At 46.0% G+C, this 18,176-nt stretch overlaps 1 protein-coding gene across 1 annotated transcript; it reads right to left on the minus strand.

Annotated features, from left to right (window-relative positions):
- Positions 1-11,195: 11,195 nt before the first annotated feature.
- Positions 11,196-14,623, minus strand: LOC125535413 (IAA-amino acid hydrolase ILR1-like 8). Its single transcript, XM_048698468.1, has 5 exons — positions 14,220-14,623; positions 12,747-12,872; positions 12,127-12,441; positions 11,880-12,008; positions 11,196-11,768 (listed from the first exon to the last, which is right to left on the minus strand). Exons 1-5 carry the CDS (start codon positions 14,568-14,570, stop codon positions 11,403-11,405), a joined length of 1,287 nt encoding a protein of 428 aa, XP_048554425.1. The 5' UTR covers positions 14,571-14,623; the 3' UTR covers positions 11,196-11,402.
- Positions 14,624-18,176: the final 3,553 nt, after the last annotated feature.

The raw sequence follows: 18,176 nt of genomic DNA on the forward strand, positions 1-18,176 counted from the left end.
AGAATAGAGATTAACCTGAAGCCAATTGATGATTAAGCTAAACTGAAGCAAAATCTTAAAAAAGATCAACAACACAATAGGAGTTAATCAAGAATTTCTTTGACAAAGCACGCAGATTGGAAAAACAAAAGAAAGAATTTTGTGATGATAGATTAGCATAAACTCACTCATGGTGGGGCAATATCTGTTGAACTGAACCTCCACTCAAGTGTCCAGTATATACAGTCCTTTCTGAAAAACACTATGATATGTAAAGCAACTTTCATATGATATACGGATATAAAATAATGAGGGAGAAAAATAAAGAGTGATGATATTATTATGTTCCACTGAAATTGAGAAAGGCGGGATGCTTAGAAATAGGTCAGTTACTAACAAACCAAAACATAGCACTAATATTAACCTATTTAAATTTGAGTATTTGGAATTTTTGAGAGGTCTGTTTAGATTTAATACAATAATACGAGAACCAGAACTTACCCATAGAATGATGTTAGCATCATGTCTTATACTAATTTTTCTTTCCTTCCTACTGCATGGTGTTCCCCAGGAAGACTAGAAGAGCTGGGTACACCGAGACAAACAATGGACCAAATACTTCACTTGGGTGAAAACTTGTTCAAAACATTACAAAGTGGTCTTAAAAGTTTCAACAAGCAATTTTTCGTCATATAAAGCCAAGCAATCTACATTTGGCACTTCGTTTCTCCGTATTGACTTCTAACAACCACAAAAGTAAACTTTGATTGTTCACTTTGTACAAATGCATTGCTAAATGTTAAGGAATTGCATGGTACATAATTTGAGGAAAATGAGACCACTTCATTTGATATAATTAAGTTAAAAATTTAAAATAAAGTGAATGCAATCAGCTGTCTAGCGTGACACTCCCTCTAGAAATAACCCATCTTAATTACCATGTTATTTTTCATCACCTTCTGAGTATGCTTCTTACATCCACTCAATAGCTACTTCTCATGGAAACGCTTACTGTTAATTTCTCGATATCCATGCCGACGTTCCCACACGTCGTAACCGGCTCCCTCGGGGGTAGAAACACTTAGCTTGGAGTGCCCTCTTTTTAAAAAGAGTCTTTTAATAAGCGCCAGATTTACGCTGCGTTTTTCAGCAAGTCCATTGTAATACGATTAAGATTCAAAAAGTAGCTCAATTGATTCATCTATTCCTTAGTGCCAAGGAGATAAGATGCTAATCTTTAGCATCTATTCAATTGAGGAAAAACACAATAGATGAACAGGGAAAGGTGCTAATCAATCGTATGAAAAACATAAAGATTAGCACCTTTCCCTGTGCAAGTCCATTGGAAAAACACAAAAAGTAGCTCAATTGAGGAATAGATGCTAAAGATTAGCACCTTTCCCTGTTCTCCAATTGATTCAAAAAGTTGATTAGTGCGTTTTTCAGCAAGTCCATTGTAATACGATTAAGATTCAAAAGTCCTTCTGTTATTCAAGGTCATGCCACCATCTCCTTCCCCTGTCCAAACCCTTGCCGATCCAATCTGATTCGATGGTCCCTTCCCCGTTGTCGCAGCCGGAAGTACACGCACCAGTTCCTCGATATGGAGTCATTTTTCTGGAGTATCGGAAGAGCAGTGGCAGGAGAGGCGAGCACCTGACTGAGGGGACGTCACGAGTGCCTTCAGACGTGCGAGGCAGGATCGCATAACAATCGCCATATAGGGGGGCTAGCGGTGGCAAGGACAGCGTCGGCGGTGCCGCACCTAAGGCCCCTCCCAATGCTCCAGCTTGTACAGGTGCTAAGACTGCCATGTAGGCAAAAAGTCTGACGTGGCAAGGTAATTAAGAGGAGAGAGATGAATGTGGTGACCTAGGAAGAAACAATGCCAAGCACGAGAACCTAGGCAAAACACTTAAGGGGGTGTTTAGTTTTAGGGACTTTTTTGTGTTGGGACTAAAAAAAGTACCTTGCAAACCAAACAGGGTGGGACTTTTTTGAGACTTTTTGCTAAAAGTCCTTAGAATCTCCTCCTTGAGAGTCTTTTTTAAAAAGTCCTAGGAACTAGAAAAAGTCCTAGGACTAGAGAACCAAACACCACCTAAATGAAAGAATCCCACCAATGCATAAAGAACTTTAGATGCAAAATCATTAAATGAAGGATGCTTAGCACCAACAAGTTAAGCACCTATGCATCGGGGGTTTAGCTGCTAAAGTTTTTAATGTGCTTAGCACCTCATGTAAGTACCAATACATTGGAAGTAGCCTAAGGCTTGCCTAGAGGAGAGGTAGGGGAAGAGGAGTTCATTTCCATCTACCGGAAAGTGGAAGGCCGATGGAGCGCCGTTGCAGAGCATCTTATCGCCACCATAGCCGCCGCACGAGCGGCGTTAGGGTCTAGGTGGTGGTGGTACACTGAGCCTGCGAGAAAAAATGCATCGCAGAGTAGAGTTATATGCGCTTCGGACCCAATCAACCACAGATCTCAGATTTTTCTCCTAGAATAGCAGTTATGCGACCAGGTGGGATTAACTAAACATCCAACGGCCAGAAACGACCGGGAGGCGCCATCTAATGGTCAAAATCCATGAATGCATAAGAAAGCTGTGATTATGCACAGTTTTACTGTCCTAAACCAATAATCCTAGATGCATGCATTATTACGGGGGTTTTACATATTTTTTCGTTCTATAACTAATCTATCGATAATACTAGATTCATGGATAACTAACAATGGACTTCCGCGGACTGCTGTGCGTTCCTTCCTCTAATTGCCCCCCCCCCCCCTCCGCCCGCCATTTTAACCGGTGGGACCGCGTCACTTAATTAAATTTCAGCCAATCAAATCCTAACCACTCTGTAAATCCCTTGTAAAACTTCGTGTGTGTAGCATTACTCCTAATCTATCTCCCCCCTGAATTTCATGCGGGATGAATCCCAGTCTCCCACGTTTGCTAGTCCGTGAATCCCATAATCCTTCCCTCCGAACATCTAGCATTACTGGTCCCAATATATGATTCAGACGGTCGCGTGGGGAGCGCTTCTTGGCAGCTAATAAAAGACAGATGTTGATGTAAAAAACATGTTTTATTGATTTTATCGGGAGTATTATTCAGACGGTTGTGTGTGTGTGGGGGGGGGGGGGGGGGGGGGGGGGGGTCCCAGTATACAACACCAATGAATGCTTTTCAAAAAGGCAGGGCAGGGGAGAGATCACGTACGGCTGGCCCGACAGAATGAACTTATTCGCCAGTGGCTTCCATCATTTCTTCGCCGATTTCCCCATGTTCTGGAACATCGGGATTCGGGAGGCTCGAGCTGGAACTGGGAAGCCATCCCACGGATCCCATTGTCATCACAACAGTGCCCAGGATCCTGCAGCAGACGCTGACCTGACTGCTCCCTGGCTTATAAATCAGTAGCATGACTGACCGTGCTTATTGGTGTCGTGTTTGCTGAAGCGGGTGAGAGAGGTGACCGTGGAGTAGTATGAGGGGTCAAACGTGCAAAGGATGCTGCTCAAATCGTTGCTTGGTGGTGCGCTGGTGCTCCAGTCGGTGCATGCCGTGTTTGCGCACGGACGATACTCCACCATGGATGAGTTGACCAAGGTGGTCCAAAGTTGGTCCGCAAATCCAGCTACGAGGATGACATTTTCGTGAATGCATGGTTAAGCGTGTTTTTCATACAGGCCTAGCCGCCTAGCGGAATTTCTTGTGTTGTGTAGAGTTTAATTCAGGCGTGGCAGAAATTAATGAACAGAATGTCTACGCAGAGTCGAACTTTTGCCTTACTTTGATAAAATTAACTGAAATACATATGCAATGTTCTTTTTTGTTTTGGACAACCGTATGAAGCACGAGCGATGTTATTATGTATCTCGATGCTTGTTTTGTGAGTGTTTAAGTGCTTGATGTGTGCAGCCTCAGCGTGCGTGCTTACACGTATATAGAAAACAACACCGGCTTTGCTAATCCTTATTTGCCTGAAATTCTGATTCACATCAGTTGATTTGGATGAAGCATGATAGAGGCGGTGACGCTGCGACAAGTGACAGATGAGGTAAAATATTCAAAAATGGGTGTTTCCAACCCGATGAGGTAAACGCGAACGTCCATATGGACGCCTTATCACGCCAACATGCCCTTCATGCAATAGATGATTCACAATCAATGGAAACACTTGATCGTTCTTTCATTCACTTTCATTTCTTGCAGTACTAGTAGGTCGACATGGATTTTAGTATACCTGAAGAGGTGAAATACTACAGTAGCTGTCGCAATTGCTGGCTACATAAGGTAATGTAAGCGAGCTATAAGGATTCTTTCCCATCCTCACCGCACCTCAATGAAGTCAATCCGGCTCTGCTTGGATTCTCGCAGAGTTCACCCCCACCCCCCTATGTGCATCCTTGCTAGTAGAGGCGGACGGAGGAAGCATTCAGGCAAGCTTTTCTCAGAACTCTCTTGTGTTTTTTTGTCGTTAATGATTCTGGAATACAACTAGGAGCATATGAATTAAGAAAACACCATCTCTAGTAAACTATATTTGCACAAACTTTCAGTCTTTGACTTTTGACTTCAATTCAATACATCAGTAATAGATTATATTTTTTTAACAGAAAATGAAGATTATTTTGGAAGAAATAGAAACGATAATTGCCTGAAGACACATGCCAATAAATGATCATCATAATATCGTTCTAAGTGCACGAGGGAGAACTATGGAATTCAACAAAAAGGTAGATTTTTTAACTCTAGCGTATTTTTACAGAGCTATAACCCTGTTATCACTTTGACATGCCCATCGGCGGCATGGCTATTCGTGAGTTTCGACGCACTAGGTGATCTCCATCTCTTTACCTTGTGGTTGACATGGCTTAAATAGGTCTGGTTCCCATCCCCAATTTGAAGGACATCAAGCACCATATCAATTTTCTGCAAAGAATCGAGCAAGGCAGACCTCAAAGCTATTCCACTCCTTCAACTCAAACTGCAACCTCACATTTTTCAGATGATTATGCACGCAACCGAACCAGCAATCGGAGAGACCAGGTAGCGGCTCGGAATCATCATCAGCCTCGAGCATGAGCCGAACCTCCTTTGAGTGGCGCCTCGCGAATAAATCCAGAGAGACATCAAAATGTGACGGGGATTCCGGCCCCCTCCCTATGTAGCGAAAACGGTCTGCACTGAACCGAATCTGCAAATTGTTCATCACCGGGCAGCACTGGAGCAAGATTGCAATAGCAACAGTTGCATCCTCTCTGTGTTTGTCTGGATCAGATGGCCCTTCGAGCTCTAGCCGTTCGACTTCGAGGCTGTGCAACGTGACCAAGTGCTTGTGTTGCTCGTCCTTCTCCATCGCGATGCCCTTGATATCTGGCACATTCAGTTTGAGGATCTTGGCGTGCCGAAGGTTGCGGAGGAATTTCCATAAAGAGGGAAACCATGGCTTCTCCGGCTCGCCGTACCTAGGACATGGCCAAATAGTAAACGCCAGTTCAACTCGTCTCGGCTTGGTACTTCACGGAGAAATCCGCAAACATGCCCTTGTATTTGAAGGTGCGTAAGCATGGCGTGTCGAGGTGGATTGATACGACAGAGATGTCCAAGATGAGAGTGACAAGGCTTGGGCAGTGGAGGCTGAAACCACGACGGCTGGAATTGGCGGCGTCCTAGTTGAAGTAATGGCCTTCGATATGCAGGCTGCCGAGGTTGGGCGCGGCTCGGATAAAGCTCTCGAGCTCCATCGTTGTCGAGCCGCAGCTATGCAGACGCAGCACGGGGAGGCTGGGGAACGACACGTTGACGTCGCCGTACGCCGGCAGTTCCAGATGGCAGCACGCGAGGTCCAGCACTCGGAGCGTTTGGCGGGCCGGCAGGACGGCGGGATGGAACCTGTATATGTAGCTGTCCTGCTTCATCTCCACCGCTACGCGCAGCTCCTCCACACCATGCAGCGCCGGGTCGTCGAGGAGGATGTGCACCAGGTTGTCCCTGCTGCCCCACGAGTCGGAGCCGAGGACTTCCCGGCAGTGTACTCTTCGTCTTCGTAGGGCGAGGCCACGAACAGAGAGAGCTTTCTGACCTGACCCCGGCCCGGCGCGTGAAGGGCGGCGTCGGCGTCCTGGAGTAGCCGCTGGTTGACCGGGGAGGCGTCGTCTAGGCCGGCGTAGGGCCGAGAGTCGAGGTGGACGGCGTCCGTGCACGGCCAAAGCGGGCGCCATCGCCGCGAGAGGACGGCGGTACGGGCGGCGTCGCTGGCAGGAAGGAAGGAGATGGCGCGCACGAGAAGAGCGTCGGGGAGGCCGGAGATGCGATCGGCGGCGCCCATGTCATGTCGTGGAAGGGTTTGGGCCGGGGATTTGGAGGAGGAGCGAACCCTAAACGGGGTATACACCACAGGGGAAAAAAACTGGATTGTGTTTACATATACGCCGAGAGTCTTATATCGGCCACCCGACGTATAAGCTCTGTGCATCAGGTGTGTGGCGCACGGTGAATCCGTGAGACTCGGCGTACAGCCACGTACGCCGTGACAAGGCCCAAAAACAGGCGGCGTACCCACCCAGCGTACATTGCACGAAGCCGAGTGCCCTCACAGTACACACGGCGTATAGTCACGGTACGTTCGTGCCAGATAACCTTGTTCAGGTCACAGTTTACCATTTCAATTTGGCAGGACAAGTGGATTCCTGAAACTGTATCCATGACACCAATGTTTAGACCAGCAAATACGACACTCCAGCAGGTAAGTGAGTTGATCGATACTGACAATTCGACGTGGCGTCAAGACTCAAGAGCTGGTTCGTGATATTTTTCTGGCACCAGATGCTACGGCAATCCTGAATATACCTTTGCGCAATGGTGGTAGAGAAGATTTTCAAGTTTGGGCCTTTGAACCTATAGGAAGTTATACTGTCAAAACTGCGTACCGTGCTCTCGTGAATTAAAAAGAGCTTTTAGCTCGAGATGAAGGGGCGGTTACAGGTACCTCACAGACTGAACGGCAGCTATGGACTTCACTATGGAAACTCAAAGTGATCCCCAAAGTGCGGGTTTTCTGGTGCCGAGTGTTGAACAATATCTTGCCAGTGAAAGAAAACTTGAAGCGAAGACATATCAAGGAGATCGATCGCTGTAACGTGTGTCTTGCGATGGGGGAGGATTTAATGCATGTTCTAATCCATTGTACGCATGCACCACGATTCTGGCATGAAGCACAGGCCTTGTTCGATTTCCGCTTGCCGAGGCTGCACCCTGACACATGGTCACGGGATATTATTTGTGACAGCCGGTTCTCGGACAATGAGCAAACAAAGATTGTTATGGTGATGTGGTCGAGATGGCACTCCAGAAACAGATGGGTACACGACCATGATCAACTTGACCCAGCTAATGCTGTAAGGAGAGTTCGGGAGGACCTGGCCTTGCTTGAGCTTCCTCAACAACATGCAGCCATACTACCAGGTCACGGCTGGAGGCCTCCAGAGCAGGAAGTGATCAAAATAAACTGTGATGGGGCAATCAGTTTTGATGAGGGCAAAGGAGGTGCAGGGGGTGTTGCTCGATCAGCCACTTGCCTTCTCGGAGTTTGGTGGAAACCACACGAGGGGGTGACCAATCCCCTGATCCTGGAGACGCTCGCGCTCCGTGAGGGCGTTATTTTCGCCAACCTACGAGGCATACCACATTTGATATTGGAGACGGACTGCTTGGCGTTGGTAAACCTCTAGAATTCTTGCCGCACAGGTCGCTCTGTTGTGGCCCCGATACTAGATGAAATTGAAGAGCCATCCTTCGTTTTTGGTACATTTATAGTTCAACATGTATCTAGATCAACTAATCTGCCAGCCCATTTGTGTGCTAAGCATCCTTGCTCACTCATGGTAACCAGAAATTGGCTGGACTCTACCCCCTCCTTCTTGGTCAGTAGTCTCATTGCAGACTGCCCCATGAATGCCTTTATTGAATAAAAGCTTCCAAAGTTTCCCTCAAAAAAAGGTCACAGTTTATCATTGAGACGGCCAAAAGTTTCCCCATGTTTTCTATGCCGGCTTGTCCATAGTTTGGGAGCCATGTCCCATGCCACAGCAGCATGTTCATCAACGTGAAAATTCCAGTCACACCTGCGAAAAACACATGCAAAAAAACATCTATGTCACTGAAACAAAAGAAAAATACTAAGCACTTTATAAAAAGCTCTAAGTAGCTAGTGCTTAGAAAAACATTAACAGAAAAAGATCTGCTTGGGTGCATCAATGTCTACAGGGGGGAACCTTTTGCATCACCCTCGTCTCCTTCTGGTAATGTTTCTCCCACAACAAACGAACTGTAGCTACGATAAACCTTGCTACTTCATCCAACCTTTTGCTTTTCTTCAATGTCCTTGATACGTGTCTAACTTATCTACAATTTTTTAAGTATTCATGCTATATTAACATCAACTATATATGGTTTTGGTGCATTTTTTTTTTATTTTTTCTGTCTAACTTATTAATCTCGTGCCCAGTACCAGTTGCTGCTTTCTGCATGTTTTTGGTTTTACATAAAATCATTATCTAGGAAGGTCAAAATACCCCGGTGATTTAATACGATTTTTGGGCATCGAACACAAGACGATGCCCGAGGGCCTGATACGGCCAGGTGGCGTGACCACCCCCTGGCCGCATCGTGGGCTAGTGTGGGGGCTGCGGATCTTGGTTGGAGCCCTTCTTTCACAGTGTTCGACCAGAAAATAATACCGACGGCACAAACCCTGACCCATGGTCGGTGGCATCGACATGAAGACGTGGTTGTCGCTCACGCGTTCGGATAGCGACCAGTTTTAAGTACTAGTTTTAATCACACTAGTTATAGTAGTAGATGAAGGAAATATGCCCTAGAGGCAATAATAAAGTTATTATTTATTTCCTTATTTCATGATAAATGTTTATTATTCATGCTAGAATTTTATTAACCGGAAACATAATACATGTGTGAATACATAGACAAACAGAGTGTCACTAGTATGCCTCTACTTGACTAGCTCGTTAATCAAAGATGGTTATGTTTCCTAACCATGAACAAAGAGTTGTTATTTGATTAACGGGATCACATCATTAGGTGAATGATCTGATTGACATGACCCATTCCATTAGCTTAGCACCCGATCGTTTAGTATGTTGCTATTGCTTTCTTCATGACTTATACATGTTCCTATGACTATGAGATTATGCAACTCCCGTTTGCCGGAGGAACACTTTGTGTGCTACCAAACGTCACAACGTAACTGGGTGATTATAAAGGAGCTCTACAGGTGTCTCCAAAGGTACATGTTGGGTTGGCGTATTTCAAGATTAGGATTTGTCACTCTGATTGTCGGAGAGGTATCTCTGGGCCCTCTCGGTAATGCACATCACATAAGCCTTGCAAGCATTGTGAGATGATGTATTACGGAACGAGTAAAGAGACTTGCCGGTAACGAGATTGAACTAGGTATTGGATACCGACGATCGAATCTCGGGCAAGTAACATACCGATGACAAAGGGAACAACGTATGTTGTTATGCGGTCTGACCGATAAAGATCTTCGTAGAATATGTAGGAGCCAATATGGGCATCCAGGTTCCGCTATTGGTTATTGACCGGAGACGTGTCTCGGTCATGTCTACATTGTTCTCGAACCGTAGGGTCCGCACGCTTAAGGTTTCGATGACAGTTATATTATGAGTTTATGAGTTTTGATGTACCGAAGGAGTTCGGAGTCCCGGATGAGATCGGGGACATGACGAGGAGTCTCGAAATGGTCGAGACGTAAAGATCGATATATTGGACGACTATATTCGGACATGGGAAAGGTTCCGAGTGATTCGGGTATTTTTCGGAGTACCGGGTAGTTACGGCAGAAGCAATGGGCCTTGATGGGCTTTAGTGGTAAGAGGAGAAAGGCCCAAGGGGCTGCTGCGCCCCCCCCCCCCTCCCCTCTGGTCCGAATTGGACTAGGGAAAAGGGGGCCGGCCACCTTTCCTTCTCCTCCACTTCCTTCTCCCTTCCTCCCCCCATGGTGGACTCCTACTAGGACTTGGAGTCCTAGTAGGACTCCACATCCTGGCCACACCAAGCCTTGGCCGGCCTCCTCCTCCTCCATCCTTTATATACTGAGGCAAGGGGCACCCCATGGAGACACAAGTTGATCTTCGTGATCGTTTTTTAGCCGTGTGCGGTGCCCCCTTCCACCATAGTCCACCTCGATCATATTGTTGTGGTGCTTAGGTGAAGCCCTGCGACGGTAGAACATCAAGATCGTCACCATGCCGTCGTGCTGACGGAACTCCTCCCCGAAGCTTTGCTGGATCGGAGTTCGGGGATCGTCATCGAGCTGAACGTGTGCCAAGAACTCGGAGGTGCCGGAATAACGGTGCTTGGATCGGTTGGACCGGGAAGACGTACGACTACTTCCTCTATGTTGCGTCAACGCTTCCGCTTCGGTCTACAAGGGTATGTAGACAACACTCTCCCCTCTCGTTGCTATGCATCACCATGATCTTGCGTGTGCGTAGGAATTTTTTTGAAATTACTACGTTACCCAACAGTAGAGTATGTTTCGGTTGATGGCAATGTGAACTATGATGGCCATGTGGCGAATTTCGGTTAAGTTTAGTTTGCTTCAATCAAATTTATGTTGAACATGACCAAATTTGATTTTTACTCCGCTAAATTTATGAGATTGGCTCGAAACGGTCAAAATTTAGAGAAGTATAATTACTCCACTATACTTTACTCAACCGAATACTTCTCTATTTTTTTAGAGGATCGGCTAGAATTGCTCTAAAATAGTTGACATGAGACACACCCCTTACAAGGATGGCAACTGAATTGTGTCATCGTTGACACCGCCAAGTACAGGGGAGCACCAGACGACAATCCGCCGAATTAGAAACTATCAACCCAACCAAGCCCAGACACATTCTCATATGACAGCCATGTCGGCCTCGACATCTACACCAGGACGGTGACGGAGCTGTAAGAATTCTACTCTGTATCACTGTATAGCAATTGTCTCCACTAAGACTTCGGCGCCAAGGACACATGAACATAGTCAGCCGGTTGTGTTAGTGCTTTCCTTGGGGCGTGGCTGCTTGGCCAAATCTTCTTTGTGCCACATATCTCTTTCTAACTTGATGAATATACACGCGGGTGTCATGTCTGGTCTCGAAAAAAATATTCCAAATGTAGAAAATCACAAACGGCTACACTTAAAATTACTGAACTGTCTTACTTATCATGCATGCTATATATGAATAGTATATCTCACATAACATACTATACACACATATATAGCTTCCGATCAAGCAAATGAAGACGATTCTGGATATCTAACACTATACGGACATCACTCCATAATCCAAGAACGGACCTTCACTCATGCTCCTGTAGTTTTCAGGAGCGGTTCAGGTACTCAATGGCAACCGCGGTGTGAAACGCAGCTCCAACAGGAAGAACACCCTCATCGAGGACGAAATGCGGGGAGTGCACCGGATGGACCCTGTCCATGGCGGTCTCGTTACCTACGCCGATGAAGAAGAATGCACCTGCCGCTCTCTGCGCGTAGAAAGCGAAGTCCTCGCCACCCATGCTCCGGGGAGCCACCTTCACATTAGCTTCCCCGAGCATGGCCTCGGCCACTTCCTTGGAATGGGCATACATCCCTTCATCGTTGACGGTGGCTGGGTAATGCTTTAGCTTCTCCTCCATGAAGTCGACAGTGGCTGCGCAGCGGTGCACGGTTGCCTGGGCTTCTACGGTCTTCCAGAGAGGCATCAGGTTGTCAGTACCTCATGTCAAATGGTGGAGGAAAAGCATTGACTGGAAACTTGAGATAGGAGAGAATGCATGGGGTGTTATAATTTGTCCTACCTCTTTCACCCTTTTCATTAGATATGACAGGCCTTCATCAGTCATGCTCCGAAAGGTGCCGCCGAACGACGCAGATTCGGGAATTACATTGTAAGCATCACCTCCTCTCAGTTGTGTAACAGACACCACCTGAAAGAAGTAGTAAATCATCGACCAAGTTATCACTCACTTCCCAGGGGTTTCATATGCAGATTAATGGTGGCCTGGCCACCTTTGGATATATGTGCTAGACATATTAATCACGTACAGCTGACTCGAGTGGATCGGTTTCACGGGCGACAAGTTGCTGAAGGCTGAGAATGGCGGAGGAAGCAGCAATGACAGGGTCAACGGCATCGTGAGGGTTACCGGCGTGCCCGCCTTTTCCGGTGATCGTTGCAGTGAACCGAGCTGCAGCTGCAAGAAATGGACCTGGCCGCGATGCGACGACGCCTACAGGAAGATGTGGGAAGACATGCAGGCCAAAAATGGCAGAGACATCGTTGAGGACACCCTCCTCTAAAATGTAGTAAGCACCGGCGTAGCCCTCTTCAGCAGGCTGGAACACAAGCTTGACAGTACCCTGAAGGTCAAGCAACAATGACACAAATTGAACTGTTTTCTCATTCTCAGTCGTATAAATTTGAATTCACATTACGATACATCATGTTAATGAGAGTACTACTTATATGCTGAACTGACTGAGTTATAATGTTGAACCCTGGTGCCCACAGGCACTGAAATGGAACTATATACCAAAATTGTCTGGACTGACAAAAGAGCATTGCTTGTTATTTCCAACACAAAATATCATGTTACATGTAACGTAATAATCCTCTCAATTTCACCATGTTAAAATTAAGAGTATGATCAGCACAGTAAGTTTACCTTTAAATCTTCTTTCCGAGATTGAAGTAGCTTGGCAGCTCCTAGAAGCATTGTCACATGGGCATCATGTCCACAAGCATGCATCTTGCCATTTTCGAGGCTCTTGTACTCCCAATGTACCAATTCCTGCCCAAGGACCACCGTACGTGCCATTGTCAATCAAATGCCATCACTATTTACTAACAAATCAATACACCACTGTACAGCAAAGAATATTCTCGGATACAATCTAGGTTCTTGTTGATTGAATTCTGTTTTGTGCAAGCTGCACATAGAACATGTCGTATTTGGTTGGACCAATGCTTGATGTCGATTGTCTTGCAGCTTACAACGTACAATCCAAAACAAAATTTCATATCAAATAGGTTAATTTTCCAGAATACGGGCCAAATACTACCTATAATGGAAAAATATTTTCCATTTCGTCTCATTGTAGGCGCTGGTCTATCCGCTTTGTGTCCCTAAAGCGGCATTCTGTATTTCCTATGTAGTTAGGTTTCATGATATGATGCAGCACAACAAACAAACAATAACTAATCGGTGACAGCAAGACTTTTGTTGGCTGCTGCGATGGTCACTTGATTGCAGCACACATGACAGAAAGAGTTTTGATTACTCTATACAAGATAGGTCCTTGTTGATTTGAATTCTGTTTTTTGCAAGCTGCACATAGAACATGCCGTATTTTGTCTGGACCAATGATTGATGTTGTGCAGCTACAACCGTACAATCCAAAAAAATCATCTCAAGTAGATGGTTAATATTTTCATAACCTAATAATTTCTGTTTTGCCTCATGTAGCTGCTGATCTATCCACTTTGTGTCACTAAAGCCACATTCTGTGTTTCCTATGTGGTTAAATTTCATAATGCAGCACAACAAACAAACAAACAAACAATAATTAATCGGTGATGGCAATAGTTTTGGTTGGCTGCTGCGGCGATCTTCATGATGGTCACTTGATTGCAGCACATTTGGATACTTCTTAGATAAAACGACGGAATTAAACCCACATCGGTGCGAATTCGAAGAAAGAGATGTAGACGCATAACAGAAAATTGGGTTCCTGAATCCTGAGCGAGTCACCTGTCGGTATCACAAGGTAACCTATCGGTATCACAAGGACAAAAGAAATTGCAGCACCAGCTAATGGTACTGCTACACTGGTTGGAGGATATGTCATTTGGTTTACATAATTGCGTATTAGCTAAATCACATTTCATAACAACCATGCATTAGCATTGACACTTATATTTCTGAAAAAGAATTAACATTCACATCCTGTCCTAATTACTCTAATTCGTTCTCTGCACATCTCTTTTCCAAGAAAAAGAAGAAGCAGTCTGAATTATGTTGGGATCAAACAGGTTCATATCTCACGAACGAATGAAGCAATCCTAAGTTCCTAACAATGGTTAGTGACGACTGACGACTGACGATATAGAAATGCAGGGTATGAGTATGACTACGGACCTGGAGGGGGAGCGCGTCCATATCGGCCCGGAGCGCGACGACTGGCCCGGAGCCGCCGCCTCCGGCGATGGTCGCCACGACGCCGGTCTGGGCGACGGGCCAGACATATGGGATGCCGAGCGCGTCGAGCTCGGCGCGCACGAGCTCGCTTGTGCGGTGCTCTTGGAAGGCCAGCTCCGGGCGCTGGTGGATGCGCCGACGCAGGCCGCGCAGCCACGACTCGAACGGAGGCGCACGCGCCGCGCCCAGGAGATCGGCTCCCAGCCGAGTTGTTGTGGCCGATGAGGGGGTCGCGAGATGTGAGAGGAAGAGGAGAAACAAGGCGAGGAGCTGAGTCGTAAACCGAGCCATGCGGGCGTGACCGAAAACTGCTCGATCCTCTGCTCATGGCCCAGCACACAAGACTGTGTACGTGATATATAGTTCGCGCGTGGCCTCCGTTGATATTTTCCACCGGAAGTATAGGCGCGATTTGACTCGCCGGTTTTTTATTGCTGTGAAATATTCTTCCTAATTACCTAATCGCGTGCGCGTGCTTGATCACCGAAAGGAGCGGCCGGCCTCATCATACGCATGCATGTGTAAAAACTTTTGTCTGCTAGCACATATACACTGTGGCATTAAATGCATTCACACTGGTCACATTGCTTTAGAAAAAAACAGATATGCTTGTATTTATTTCGGGTTTTCAATTTTTTAAAAAGTCATATTTTTTGAATCGTATGTCGGAATTCAGATCGGTTTTCACCGTTGGAATCCTTACGACGATATCTTTGAAACTAGATCTCGCATGGGTATATTTTGACAATTTTTTATGCCAACTGTAATGCTATATGGTGCAACTCTCTTAGTACATTGTGCAACTTTAATACTGTTTGTGCATTTTTTTAAACCAATTTTTTGAGATACATGATCCAACTTCCTATGAGATTGTAACCTAGCAACCATGGCAACCAACCTTTTTTGACATGCAAGTAGTTTACTGGCCCTGCCAACTACCTTGTAGACAATGTGCACCCCTTCACTACTTGTGGGTGTGTAATGTTTCATGCACACCGTGCCCCACCCACCTTATCAGCAAGATGTGCAACTTAGTCTATTGTTCCAGTCAACTGTGTAGTTATCGATGTGCAACTCCTTGTGTAGTTTGAGTTGGCAGGGGTAACATATGGAGTTGCACATAGTCTGCTAGGCAGTTGGCCGGGGCAACAGATGAAGTCGCACATCTCACTGGCAAGGAGTTGGATGGTGTAAACTGGACATCCGGGCGGTACTAAAAAGATGCATAGACACGAGGCGCTAAAGTGGCCCATCTCACTAGAAGGGGTGGTTCGGATAGGGTACTAGCTGGGAAAACTAGACTTTCACGGGGTATGGGGGAAAATTGCACATCACTGTTAGACAGTTGGCCGAGGAAGTATCTAAAGTTGCACATCCACTGTTAGGCAGTTGGCCGAGGTAGCAAAATAGTAAAATCCACACATCCACGGGCAGGGGAAGTTGCACATCAGCTACTAAGTAGTTGGCCTGGGCAACTGACGAAGTTGCACATCTCACTGTTAGGGGATAGGTTGGGGTGGACGTGCCATCGGTGAAACTTCACGTCCATGGCTAGGGAGAAAGTTGCACATCGACTCTGAGATAGTTGCACATTGACTACTAGGCAGTTGCACCTAACGGGGATTAAATTGCACACAATAAAATCTATCGAAACATACTCATATGGGATCTAGTCGAAGAACACGCCATGCGGGGTCCAACGGTGAAAGCGGATCATTGTTCCGATGTTTGACTCAAAAGTTATAACTTTTTAGAAAAATGAAAACCCGAATTAAATGGCTTTACATGTGTTCGCATGAGTGAAAAGTGAACATTCACTAGTAGGGAAAAAGTTGCACATCGATAGTTATGTAGTTGCACATTGACCCCTAGACATTTGCATTAAATAGGGATTAAGTTGCACACAAAAAAAATCATCGAAACATACACATACGGGATCTAGTTTCGAAGAGCACATTGCAAGAGTTCCAGTGATGAAAACGGATCCTAATTCCGACGTGCGGATTGAAAGTTATGCCTTTTTTAAATTTTGAAACCACAAATTAATGCATATGGTTGTACTGGCATTTAATACGTCATGGAAAAGAGATTAGAGGATTGGTTTTTCCTAATTAGAAGAAGGGACAAGAAATATCCTAAAATAGCCGGCCGCTTGCTAACCATCACGAGCGGCCAAGCGCTGGCTAGACGTGTCCAATATTCTTTTATTTGTGTTAGTTTATTTCTTTATGAAGAAGATTCAAACCTATTTTAAAAGTCCACCAAAAGTTTAAAGCATCGAAAACATAAGAGAAATTACATCAAGGTCTCTATACCACCAAACGACCACTACCGTCGTCAAAACAAGCTGCCAAAGCGTCGTTGTCCCCGCTCCCCACCAGAGCCGGGTTGACCTTGTCGAGGACAAACGGAAAATCTTCATGCATGTGACCCTAAAGACCAACGTCCTAGAGCTATATTCTTCGTCTTTTATCCCTTGAATAAATCTAAAGCAACTGCCATCAAATCTTGTCATCGCGCACGCACGACAGTGAGAAACCCTAACCTCGCCGCCCCAAGAAGACGAGGCGACGGGAATTTATGCCGGAGCTCCGTCGATTACATTCATATATGGACGAACTCGAGGAGGATCAGAGCCCAAAAAACAACCGCTCCCCCCCCCCTACCTGCTGCCGGAGCGGCACGTAAAGGAGAGGCGAATCTACGGGCTCATCGGCGAATCCTAAAGTGAAAATTTTAACCTAGCTGCCGAGGGGAAGGGGAGAAAACGCTTGAAGAAAAAGCTTATGTGCTAAGTTTTTCTGTCTGTTCTTATTCCACTCTGCTTCCTTTTTTGCAGCGTTGCTAACTCTCGGGCAACTGAAATGAGAAACTGTGTCAGTCGATTCCGTGTGAGAGGGCAGCGAAGCCCGAGCCCGAGATCGGAGCGCCGGCGAGGACTTGGACGGGATCAAACCGTAGCCGATGACGACTCGACTGGACGTGGGGTTGCAGGTGGAGGCGACTCAGATGACTTGACCGGTGCGGGTGGAGGAGAGGGATTTTCATTTTGAGCCCGCTTGAATTAGTCGGAGCTGGAGTCGGGGATGCGAGGGTGAATGGTAGCAAGGAGTGGGGGCGCCGCGTGAGGCTCGGACATGAGCTAGCCAGAGGTGAGTCAGAGCAGATGCGGAGCAAGAAGGCTAGGGAAGAAGACAAATAGCACTAGGTGGGGCGGCACTTGGATTCGCATCCTACGGTTTCGATAGAATCGACCGAAATGTTTGATTTTTCAGTCACCTGATGGATAGGTGCTCCCTCTTTTTTCCTTTTTTTTCTAGTGAAAATTACATCGACCTTAGTTTTGTAATATTGAGAAAATGAATGTGCATATAACTTGAGGGAAACTTCCTTGCAACAGTAAACTGAAAGATCAGCCGATCAGAATATCTCCATCTACTTAATTTGAACCCCCTGAAGCAAACTTGTCTTTCTCATAACTGATGTAGACGCACTCACACACTATATATTGCTTGTTTTTTCTGCTTAATATGTACTCCTTCTGTTCCGAATTACTTGTCGTAGGTATGGATATATCTAGATGTATTTTAGTTCTAGATACATCCATTTCTGCGATGAGTAATTTGGAACGGAGAGAGTACATATATAGAAAATGAATACAATGTAAAATATTGATATGTAGCTTCAAGGCGGTGCCTTTAGGAAGGGAGTGACACCAGAGTGTCGTCACTGCCCAATCCGTAGGTCAAGGTCTCCCGGAGCACCATGGCAACGGTGAATACCCGCGACAACGCCTTTAAGAAGGGAACGGTGGTAGAACATTGCTGTCACCGACCTGACAGGCTAGAATGGGGTTTCATGCTGGCCAACACTCACCATCACCGAAATAGGCACAGT

The sequence above is a fragment of the Triticum urartu genome, chromosome 2, assembly GCF_003073215.2.
Source record: "Triticum urartu cultivar G1812 chromosome 2, Tu2.1, whole genome shotgun sequence".
Lineage (NCBI taxonomy): Eukaryota > Viridiplantae > Streptophyta > Magnoliopsida > Poales > Poaceae > Triticum > Triticum urartu.

Coding starts and splice junctions, on each gene's coding strand:
- LOC125535413 (XM_048698468.1), bottom strand. CDS start 14,570: ATGGCTCGGTTTACGACTCAGCTCCTCGCCTTGTTTCTCCTCTTCCTC. Junction 12,442..12,746: donor CTCGGAAAGAAGATTTAAAG/GTAAACTTACTG, acceptor CTTGACCTTCAG/GGTACTGTCAAGCTTGTGTT. Junction 12,009..12,126: donor CCGATCCACTCGAGTCAGCT/GTACGTGATTAA, acceptor TACTTCTTTCAG/GTGGTGTCTGTTACACAACT.